The sequence below is a fragment of the Oreochromis niloticus genome, linkage group LG22 (assembly GCF_001858045.2).
Source record: "Oreochromis niloticus isolate F11D_XX linkage group LG22, O_niloticus_UMD_NMBU, whole genome shotgun sequence".
NCBI lineage: Eukaryota > Metazoa > Chordata > Actinopteri > Cichliformes > Cichlidae > Oreochromis > Oreochromis niloticus.
Window position 1 is genome coordinate 8980215 of NC_031985.2, and position 12145 is coordinate 8992359.

At 39.9% G+C, this 12145-nt stretch overlaps 1 protein-coding gene across 2 annotated transcripts in view; it reads left to right on the top strand.

Moving 5' to 3' along the window:
• LOC102078001 (uncharacterized) overlaps positions 1-9310 on the top strand; it is a 33578-nt gene extending 24268 nt beyond the window's left edge. Inside the window, exon 11 of one of the 2 annotated variants that reach the window (XR_003215909.1) lies at positions 1559-1614. Coding sequence is in view for 1 of the 2 variants with exons in the window: in XM_005459084.4 (XP_005459141.1) it covers positions 1559-2002 (444 nt within the window). In the remaining variant the exon portion in view is untranslated. Of the gene's footprint in view, positions 1-1558 lie in introns of both variants that reach the window. The other variant, XM_005459084.4, reaches the window with a different exon arrangement.
• The last annotated feature ends 2835 nt before the right edge of the window (positions 9311-12145 follow it).

Below are 12145 nucleotides of genomic sequence, written 5' to 3' on the forward strand. Positions count from 1 at the left end.
AATGGATTAAAACAAAGACGGAAAATATATTCAAATATTCATGATGTAAAACTCATGTTGCTTTTTTGACTAGTGTAAACCTAGACTAGATGCATTTTTTGTTTAGCTAATAAAGGATAATAAGAATACTGGTGTGTAGCCAGATGAATAAGCATTTTTGTGCCATCAGTGGATGTCTGAATAATCAGCTTTGGCTCCAGCTTCTTATCTTTGTGCGATGTTGTTTGGTCCTGGCATGAAAATCAGGCTAATAGGTCAACAGAAGAAGAGTTTCACCATCAGCTTTTATAGGTTACATAATTATTAGTGATAAGAGCTGTAGATACAAGAATGATTAGAGCAATATCGTCTGAGACTGAAGTCTTGATCTTGATTAAGAGAACAATCTGAAGCTTAATAATGTCCAACACTTGATGTACTTTTGGAAAAGTTTCCACTCAAAGTAATATATTAATTAAAAAAAAGATTAAAAAAGATTTAAAGACAGAAACATCATTGCCCATCTTTGTGTTTGAGATTGCTCAGAAACTACCTGCTATAAAATGTCACCTCAGTGCCAAGAGTAATTAAAATGCAATCGACCTTACACGCTGCACTCAGCAGTGGAACAAATTAGACTCAAGTTTATAACTGCAATAAAGGAGTAAAGAAAGTGAAGCGGTCAAGGTTCAGGGAGTCCTTTAAAACGGTTGATTAAAGCTCCCACAGGACTTCTTGGGCTCCAACGTGGAATATCACAATAAAACTACAGTTGCTTTTCTAAATTTGTTGTTTCAAAAATCAAAGAACGCAGCAGCGTCTGGATTAAATGTAAATTAAATTTAGTCTGTTTGTTACAAACATGTCTTACAGGTAAATGTTAAATTGAGTTTTGCTGTCCTACATTAACATGCATGTGACAACAGAGAGCTTTGCGTCTCAGGAACAACAACAATGAAAATGTGGTTTCTACATTTCACACTGAAAGCAGGCGTAGCCCACATCTTACAGGCCAAACATTTAGTATAAATCTGATTTGATCTATTCAGGTGTTTTCTTTATCATTTTGCTGCACCTCTTTGTTTGTGTCCATGTAACATAAGAGTAGGGATGGCTGCAGGACATGGTGAGGTAACTCTATAAATATGGTTGAAATGTACATAAATTATTCACTTTATTTTTTCCTCTGACCTAAATTTTAACCACTTGTTTTTCTTCCGTTCTTCGATCCTGTATCACCTCCTTCCTTCACCTCCTGCGCCCTGTTGGGGGCATCTGTTTTGTACTCACTTCGACTCCTGCTTCTTTTGTCTTTTCATCTCAGCCCTCTGTCCCTGTATAATATTTTTCCTCTTTACCATTCTACCTGGCTTTCTTTTGCTTTATCGCCTCTCTACTTTCTAGTAGTTGTTTTTTTAAACTTTACTTTGTGTTTTACTTTCATCTTTTGTTGGGTCCTACTTTCTCCTCTTTTACTCATCTTTTCCTTCTTTATCTTTCCTTTCATCTTACTTTGCATTGTAACTCTTCTGAATTGTATATTTAGCTTGCCTTTCATCTCCTGCCTCTTTTCATGCAGGGCCTCGAGGTGTCCAAACCAGGCCGCTACCACACTCTCAACTCTGATAACTTTTTGGAGATGAGTGACTCCGGAGTCGAGTTCACCAGCTCTGGCCTCCCACTGGACAGCGACACGGATGCTGCGATGACCTACGCTTCCCACAAGCCCCTGCTGAATGCCGCCTCCCCTCCAGCCATCTCTGAAGGATCGCACTCCGAGGGCTTGGAGGCCACTGTGGTCCCCGATGGCGACCTCAGCGCTAGCCAAACCCCTGACTCTGCCTTGAGCCCCATCTCTAATCCTCACTCGCTCGCAGCTGCGATGCCTGACGGAAGCCTCCGTGGCGCTGCATCACCGGGAACCGCCTCCAGAGGCACTGCTGAGTCAGATACAGCCAAGTCAGAGGGAGGGGCTGAGAGTGGAGAAGGTGAGCAGAAGGAGGAAACAGCCCAGAGCACCTGAGAGGGAGTACCAGGGTGTATTTTTTTTAAGCTCACCTCTCCTAACACATCCACAGTCGTCTGGCAGGAACTTCTCATATCTCAACACCATCAAGTCCTTCATCACTGCATAAGAAGCAACATCACAGACAAATGTTAAAGCTTGGATCCGGATGTTTAGCCTAGCCTAGAAGAAAATAACTAAAGCAGCAGTTGCTCAGAATGCACAATGCAAAATTTAAAGCAATATGCTCTGAAAAATGAAAGGTAAAAATAGAAACCCCCGAGCTGTATCAAAAGCAGCTCCGTGCATCTGGAAAATGCATGCATTTAAATGAAACATTAGAGTAGCTATCATAGTTCAGATCTACAGGACATTGCTGACATTAGAGTAGACTGCATGCCAGCTAAAGAAGCATAGGCTTACAAAAGAAGCTGTGATGACACGAAAAGGGTAAAACACATTCATCAGTTTTAGGGAAACGCCTGAAGGGGATCAAATGATTTTGATTCCTGTGAATAGTGGTCAAAAAATGTGACAGCAGTGTGACAGTTTGACAGGTAGAGCCAGCGCGCATCAAGGAATCAGACATTATTTTCTAGGACCAAGGCTACTAACGACAATAACAGCAGAGAGCGTCTCCCTTTCCAATGGCGAATGACAGCACTTTTGTCTGCTCTCACTGCATCAGACAAACACAGTGATGATTGCATTTCAGCCCACCCACACGCAGCCTCTCTATTATTAACAGTACAAGCATGTCGGAAAGTGCCTCCACATCTCCGACAAAAGTGCTTGTTTCAGCAGTCATTTACCCGGAGAAAAATCTACTCGAGGTATTATTTCTCAAAAACCTGCAAAGTGAAACAAGCTAGATTAGATTGAGTACCCTACTACTGGATGGCTGTTTCCCCTTTTCTTATATCCAATGTGTCAAATCTGCCAAATTTCAACGCATCATCTAGAGAAAACCGCCTAAACGTCCACTTCATCTCACTTGCACTAATGATAAAAGCCAAAAAAAGAAGAAAAAAAACCACCCAAAAGAGCAACAACTAACTGCAGAAACTGTCCTCATCTGTTTTACCCACCCAAGGGAGTTGTCACAAGCCCTGTCAGAGGAAAATAAAATCCAGAGACTAGCGCGCAACACGTCTGGGGCTTTTGGAACGGCTCCTGAGAACGTAATTGGATTCTCGGTCTCTTTGCAGACGGACCAATTCACAGACACCGTCGAGTGAGGAGCGGTGATAAAAGAGACGACAGAGATGGAACAGTGTTCTATTCGGCGAACAGATAAATGACTTGCATGATTTAAAGCCCCCTATTTTCATCTCAGCCCCAATCCATCTCACGGTGCTCCAATTATTGTAGCCCGGTTGTTTGCCAAAATGAAGTGAGTGGAAAGGCACAGTTTGGATCAGTCTGCGATAACGATGCAGCCCACAGCCTCAACAGAAGGAGACTGAATAAGTCGTGAGAAGTGTAAATGTGTGTGTGTGTGTGTGTGTGTGTGTGTGGAGAGGGTGGTTCGTGTAAACCGAAACAACATTATTAGACACTCAGTGCTTCGTATGGAGGCATGAGTCAATTCAACCCATTAAAAACAGGAAATTAAAAAGAGGAGAAGATACAAATCACAAATTAAGGGTTAAACCAATAACTTGTTGCTTGTGCTTTATGAATCCCAACTTATCACATAATTTACTATATAATAGTCCAGTGTTGTTGACTTAGCTGTTACAATGTTACAAAGGCATTGCTCAAAATCTGTTCAATCACTGAAGTAAGAGCGATGTTTAAGTTTAAGTGCTGCACGACCACCTTTCATCTACTCAAGGGCAATCCTGACATCGTGCTGCAGATTTGAGCTTTAAAAGCGTGATTTTAAAAAGAGGCCGCAGAATGGGCTGGGGATGTAGTCAAATCTCTTTTAAATTACATCCTTGAATAAAATCTGCTTTTTCTTCTGCTTTTGAAGGGGCTTCTTTTTACACAGGGAGGTTTGGTAAATTAGCGGTCACTTAAGAGCAATGAAAACATTTTGTGGGAGAACACACACAGACGCTACAGATGAGAAATGGAATAAGTGATGGCAGATAAAACATTTTTTAAAAGAAGCATGAACAGAGTCAATTAGATTAAGCTCTCTCCATCCTAACAACTGCTCCTGACTAATTGGTTCCCCTTCCTCGCTGTGAAAGGGGCCCGTGGGCTAATCCAGGTCACGGGAAGCTGATTTACACCACAGTACGAGAGCGAGGCATCTCACGGCGCTGACGAAACGGCGTCCAGGCATGTCCTGTCCTCCGCGGGGCCCGACAGTCTGTGATACCACCAAGGTTGTGTCACGGCAACATCGGCCACGTGCTACACCCTCTGAATTACACCCGAACCACACTTATCTTCATCACCGAGTCCACATTTCGATATCACTATTATGTTTGCCATTGACAGCTGTTAGCAGTACGGCTACCTCATGCTGTAACCGAATCAATGTCAACTGGAAAAGTCTGAGAGATTTACGATCCAAACCTTCCAGGGTGACTAATAGCAGTCAGACAGGTGCAGATAATCAATGCCTGGCAAAGAAAAGCACAAAATTTAACAAGTAATCCCTTTTTAAATGTAAAAAAGGGTTCATACTGTACTTAAAAAGGGTCAAAGATAAGAAGCAGCTATTGTAAATACAGTAAAGCTATTTGCAAACACAGACTTTTTATTAGCTCGTTCCCTTCTTATTCAGGAAAACTTAGTTTGAGTTGCGTATTTCAGCGTCATGTGTTTACAATGACTTGCGTGCCCTACATTAATGTGACTGAATGATTTTATATGGCTGTTTTCTATGGATGTGCTTTTGCTCATGCAGGGACTTCATCTGATATATGTGTAAACTGAGGGGCTTCCAAAACTCTTGTTAGGTGAGCAAATTGATGGTCAGTGGAGTTTGAATTAATTCTAAAGCAATATTACTATTATAGCACTTACACATTACTGTCACCCACAGGAAAGAGGAATCAGGCGTAGCGCATCCTAACATGATCATGCTCACTTAGTTATCCTTTTTTCACTGTTGTAAATATACAGATATGTGATCTGCATGTGTATAGTGTGAAAATACTAACATATTTCTTACTGCAAGGCTTATGCAAGATTTTATACTATTAAAACGCTGCATTTATCCTTTAACCACACATCGACAGTAAGCAGAAAACTATGCCTTTAGCTGGGAAGACTCGTAGCTCGTGCCATGTTTGTGTGTCTGGGCCTCGGTCGTGGTCTGTGAAGTCCTTTCATCAAAGCTGATGTCAGCGGAGACTCGGCTGCCTCTGGGGTGCAAAGCATCACGAGCGTTGTTGATTTAACCTCGTACTGCCTCCGAGACCGGGGCAGGAATGTCGGATTCACATAAAGTTCCAGAAATCCAAACAAATGCAGGCCAGCAGGATATAGTTACAGGATAATAAATTGATGATATGTAAAGAAGCACATCTGTTTTACATGAATTCGTGCACGCTTCTTTGGTTTCTTGCCCAAATCTATAACTTCAGGAAAGTCCCAGGTGATTCTGGTCGTGTCTGAAATCATTCACTCATTCGTTATTGGTTGATGTCTATAAAGGAAGTTCTGTGTAGACAGCTGTCTGTGATCAAACTTTTAAATATCAGTCAGGTGATTCTCTGCTGCTGTCACACAGTTAAAACATAACAGCATCAATCTAATAAACTGGCAGTATTTTGGGTATTAATGCAGATTTTCTCAGTGTCATAAACTGAAATAATTTGTCATTTAACTTCAGCACAGTGTGCGATTGTATCTTTTGTAGTAGTTGTATTTACACTATTTAGTAGAACATTGTGGTACATTTTAAGTGCACGATGGGGAAAAAGGATACCAGACACTTAGACCTAGCATATATATTCACTATATATACACACAATTCACTATATTCATATATATGGAGAGAGAGAGGGAGAAATAAAATTGTGAATGATTTCTGACTCATCGTTTGCTTGCTTGTTTTATAACTTGTGAACTAGCAGCACACTTGGGATTTTTTTTCTGAGTTACAGAGTGTCTGAAGGTTTGTGATAAGGTAACATGAAAAAAAATACCTCTAAACTAGATAAGCAATCAGGGTGCATCCTGTACCAAGGCCAGCGACTCATTTATCAACTTTAAAGCATCAGAAATGCGTTCCTCTTGTGATCATGCTGCACCTGACCACCAAGATTCAGAGAATTCAGCCTGTTAGTTTTTGTACAGGCTAATCTTCCTCAGAGACAGCGTAAGCCATTTATCTGGCATCTGCAAAGCTAGCAGCTAGATGGAAACGATGCATCTTAACTAGGATGCTGTTCTTGTCCTGCTGCCAGACGTGCTGCAGTTTTACTGTGGCACAAGAAACGAAATTAGCATATTATTCAAAATGTTGCTGTATGCTAAGTCGAATTTTAAAAAAACAAACTTCCATTTAACCACAGCGGGGTATATCTGCTGCACGGGCTGCCAAGATATTCAGCAGATATACGGAGTCCTTTGTGGAGCCCCAGGTATTGCTCAAGACAAATACCTGCCTGCTATCCTTACTGTTCAGTCTGAGCTGTTATGAAAGCATCACATCAGAATATCTGAGATGCATTCATCAGGAAGATTTAACATTTACGTGCAGATATTTCAGATCCTGGTCGACATTTTATTTTGTGTACTTCAATTTTGAGAGCAGCAGACTTTCTCAAATGCATTTTACTTTATAAAGATGAAAGGTTTCAGATCGAACATGCATCATAAAGCCTCTTTTGGAGGGCACTTTGCGCTTGGCAGGGTGAAAGGACACCGCCCTCCTTTGGATCGCAGCCTGTGCCTGCTGGAATAATAAAACTTTAGGTTCAGGCAATCACGGCTGACATAGGCTTTATGAAAGGATTTCACTTGCTGTCATTCATCCTCAGTCTGATGTTTTCTCTTTCATTACACATCTGAGCCGCTATTCACAAAGCCTCTCAGAACAGAAGTGTTGATCCGTGTGTGGGTAGGGGGAGATTTAATAAAATGTTCTTTCAGTTCTGGTAGATTCGCTCTTCTGTTAATCTACTATTCTCTGTAAATCCAAAGAATATAATAAAAAAAACACGAAATGATGTCTGCAGTGTGGCAGTGCGCTAATACCTCTGATCATAACAGAAATACACTCTCGCACGAAATACCCACACTACTGTTCACTGCAGCTTCTGACTCTCACATCAATTAAATTTAATTCACTCCAGTTCAAATCAGTGGCTTTTGTGATTGAATTTAGTCTCATCTCTGATTCATGACGGATAATTGGAGAAACTAATTGGAAAGCGCTTATCACTCCATCACTCTGAGTGCAATATTTTACCACGCTAATATTGCCGGTAATCTTTTGGACAAACTGATCCGGGTTCAGCAGCACTTCGGCTCTGAGCAGCATTGTGAATTATTCAGGAGTGCAGTGTATCATTTTCTGCTTGAAATCTGTTTTGTAGTCAAACTTCTGACCTATCGCGAGCCTCCCAGCACCTGCGGATGTTTTTCATGTAAGAAAAGGTAAAAAAATGTACGTATGAAAAAATAATCACATAATCATTGTCTTTACTTTGAAATAAATGTACTTGATCTCAGAGGAGAGAAGTGGATATGCTTAAAAACTCACCTCCTTTGAATGAATGACTTTCATTGTCTGGACTTTTTATAGCATCACATTGAGCACAAAATTATTCTAGCTGTGCTTAGTATTTCTCCTTACTCTGATATTATAGCCTATATATGCTGTCCAAGTATACCTAAGAGTTAGTGTAACTGCAGCATGCCGACCAGTAGATTGCTTGTGGGACAGCAGACGTGACCTAATATTGATAATAATAATGTGAACTGCACTTTTCTGTACAGGCGGCCACCAGAGTTCACTGTGAACTCGTGGCTGTTTCCCATGATCCTCCTTAACCTTAAAAAAACAAAATCACCTTTCACTGCAGGGATTCAGCAGCGAGTGTGAGTTGAGGATGAATATTAGTGCTTTTTCACATGTGCTTTTCTGCCATTTGTTCATCATAAAAATTGATTTTCCTTCAGAAGTGGATGTTTGTTGCATTTATTAACACCCAGTATGAAATAAATGATAAACATGTGAAATATTAAAGAATTTTGCCTTTATTTGATTTAGTCTTTGAAATTTGTTTTTATCATATTTAACTTTTTCATTCTGTTTTTGACAAAAATGAAATGGCATGCATTAAAATGAGATATTGCCTTGATGCTGGTATTCTCCTTTAACATACGGCGTAATGTGCATAGACTGAAACTCTTAATTGTCAAGTTGATGTCTATTTCAAATCTGAAATGCATGATCTGACTCTAAGTGGCATTAAAATTTGTATTCCAGATGTTTAGTTTATGTGATCTGAATATTACATTGACACTGGGTTCACCTTGCATCTTGCCTGGTCTGTTTAGTAAGTCTACCTGTGTGAGTTTAATCTCCTTGGCTTATAGGGATCAGGTAGTCAGGGTGGTTCTTGAAGCTTAACTGGATCCTCTTTGTTGTTTTAGCCCATCAGAAGTATTGTTATTGTCAATATTACTGTTATAGCTTTTTCTGAAAAACACAACTCTGTTTTATTTAGGACTGTGTTTGATGCTGGGATCATTTCACTTTCTCTTTCAGTTTGATCGGGGCCGTGATCTTTTGTCTCAGTGGACTTTACACTAAAAAGCTAGAAGGTGACTGTTTTTATCACCTGATATGAAAGTGAAGTGTCTCTCTTTATGCTGATCAATGAAATTAAATGGAGAAAGTAGAAAGACAAGCTCTTAAAGTCTGATACAAAACAGGGTAATTCTTTTAGCCTGCATTTCTGGAGAAAAATGTGAGAAATATGCAGGTTGTGCTGACATCTGACTGACTTTTATGAAGAAAAAAACACTGAAACACAGAAATCTGTGTTAATGTTGTGAGTCTAGGTCACAGGAAGTGAGACAAAACGATTCAAGGAGACACGATTGTACCTGTTTGATTGATACCAGGAATTCTGGTCCGATTGCTTTCCTCTCCTTTCTTCTTTTCTGATGAACATCTTGGTTTTGTTTTAAAAAGAAATCAGGTCTTTCAGGTCACACATGCAGTCATTGACTCTAACAATACTTCAGTGTACTGCCATAAACAAGCCTGGTTTGCTTGAAGGATACATCAGTGCTTATTTGTATTACCTTTGAGACCTTTTGGCATAATGGCACATACTTTTGTAAAGCTCCTCTCTTTTTCTGTAATGAATGAATAATTCCAATTAAATGAATTTTCAACCCAGAGCAAATGACGAGATTTATATTTTTGTCTCGCTGCTTTTTAAGGTACTCTTTCCGTTTCCTTCATTCAACTCAAGTATTTTTCATTTGAACTTCAATAAAGGATTAGCACGCATTTCCAAAACGTATCAGGAAAGCCACATTATATATAAATGGTTTTAATCTGTAAGAGAAGGTAACCACTTTCCCGAGAAAGCACAGAGCACATTTTGAATTCTTTAAGTTCACCTAAATATACCCAGAGGTAATAGGAAGTAGTGATGAAAGCACTCCAGTTGATTGTGCAGTGCTTGCCTGTAGGCACTGGTGCCTCTTAAGTCCTTTTGCATAATATTATCTCAGTGCTTTAGCGGTTGTAGTGCAGAGTTTTAAGAAACATTATCCCGAATCACAGATAATGACAAAATGCAAAAACATACCAACAGGAATCATATTTTCTTATAAATATCATCATGTATGGGTTCCCTCTAAACAGGCACTAATAATAAACAGTTAAATGAGAATAAATGCTCCCTCTGACTCGCTCCTCCTGCTACATCAAATTAACAAAATTCACATTAACAGAATCACATAAAAACGACACAAATACAAATGAGGACTATTAGCGTGCCTGCTGCTATTATTGACATATTCGACAATGTCTCTCTTGCTGTTACTTCCCCTTGATGTTCGTGTTTGTGCAGAATAATATGTTTAGCCGTGACTGTGAGTTGACCTATGAAGACTCTTGGGTTTCTCTTTTCTCATCTCAAATCGGACTTTATGATGTGTGAGTGTAAATAAGATGATTTCAGGAGGCTTGTGCAAGATTTTCTGGGGACTTGGCACAAAGGGTGTTTGAAGCATCTTGGAGAATTTACTGCAGTTTTATGTGGGTTTAGTTTGTTTCACTCTCTTCTGTCCATCTAATCTCATAGTTGAGACCAGTTGAGACACACATGCAGGCACTGGGAAAACATGCAAACTCCACGCATCAACATCCCGACAGCCTGAGGCGGAAACCAGAAACCTTCTTGCTGTCAGGCAACGCCGCACTGCGCTACCATCGTGTTTCACTTTAATGTTTTCTATACTTAAACTTATTTATGCTGCATAGAGTTACTGTGTGTGTACAGCATAAATAAGTGTGCTGCAACTTTGAGGAAACCACTCTGTTGGATAAACTCAGTTCTGCTGTAATGAAAAGCCCTCTAGACTCAGTTTATAATTCTAATTTGATCAGACCACCAAACAAAGGCCTAAATGAACACAGATTTTTCCAGAATATCTTAAAGACTACTCGACATCATGAGGCATAGTTTCTTCTTCAGTGGTTCTTCTCATTTACAAAGAGATCCATTTATAAAACAACTGAGAATAAAGAAGATAAACAAGCACAACTGTAACAAAATTCATCAGTTTTACTACATTGATTGAATCTACAGTTTACAGATCACAGTGAAAAACCACAAAACCTGCACATGTGGAGTTTTTGGAATGAAGTATTAGTATTTTATATTTTTATAATTTAAATAAGTTGTCAAGCTCTGGAAATACTTTTAACTTTCTATGCACTTCCACTCCCGTGTAGCAGGCACATGGAAGCTCCACCACATGGGAATAGCAGTTCATTTTATTAGAAAATTAGAGTAATTTCGGACTTCAATTCAATTTTCACACTTTGCAAAGCCAGCGGGCTGAACTGGATCCGTCGGCAGGGCAGTTCTGGCAGGCCATTGACATCCGCTGGGATGGCTGTGGCTCAGAGCGGGTCATCCACTAACAGGAAGGTTGGTGGTTTAATTGCTGGCTGCTCCACTCTGCATGCCAAAGTGTCTTTGGGCAAGATACTGAACCATGAGTTGTGTTTATTGGAGTGTGGATATTAGATAAAGAGTTTAAACGTAGAAAAAAGTGCCTGCATTAGTGCGCGTTTATATGGATAAATGAGATAATGTATTGTGCTTTATCTCATTCATGCTATAAAGTGCACATTTAAACAACATAAGCTGACCCGAAGTGCTTTGGAGATAAACACATTTACATTTCAGATCTTTAAAGATTGCCGTTTCAAAATACAGGAAAAGGTGTGTTTTGTTGTACTAACTAATGATTGTGTAAGTCAAAATCACAGTGTGGCATTAAAATGTGTTCAGAATTTGCAAACTGATGATGAGTCATCTCACTGCTTTCATTAATAACCACTTCCACAGTGTGTGTTTTTTATCCTGTCTTTCTCCCATCACCCCCAAATGTTCGAAGCAGATGGCTGGCCCTACCTGATCCTGGTTCTTCCTGTTAAAAATGAGTTTTTCTTTGCCACTGTTATCAAGTGCTTGATTGTTTAATTATTGGGGATTTCTCTGCTATATTGTTGGGTCTTCACATTTCAATATACAGCAGCTCGAGGTGACTGCTGTTGCTATTTGGCGCTATATAACTAAACTTTCATTGAGTTTATGTTATTGCCTGTACAGGCATACACAGAGCTCAGTTATTATACAGCTTTACTTATATTTAGTAATCAGATCTATACCAAATTTTGCAGTGCTGCACAGCACCAGCATGTATGCACTAACAGTATTTTCCTAGCTTGTTCTTAACTTAGGTCCTGTTCACAGCTGTCTTTGTGAGAACAATATGAGCTGCTAAATATATTACTTTGTTGTTTGCCCTGTGTTTGAGTTTAACCCTTTTTTGTCTGTTGAACTTCTGCAAAATCTCTTTAAACTACTTTTACTGCTCGCTATGCGGCAGCTTGGCCTGCTGAGCTTGAGTAAAGTGGCTAGCCCAGCTGTGGCACTTGCCTCGGGCCTCCTCCTCCGGCCGGGCCGCTCCTGCTCCCGCTGAAGGCGCCCT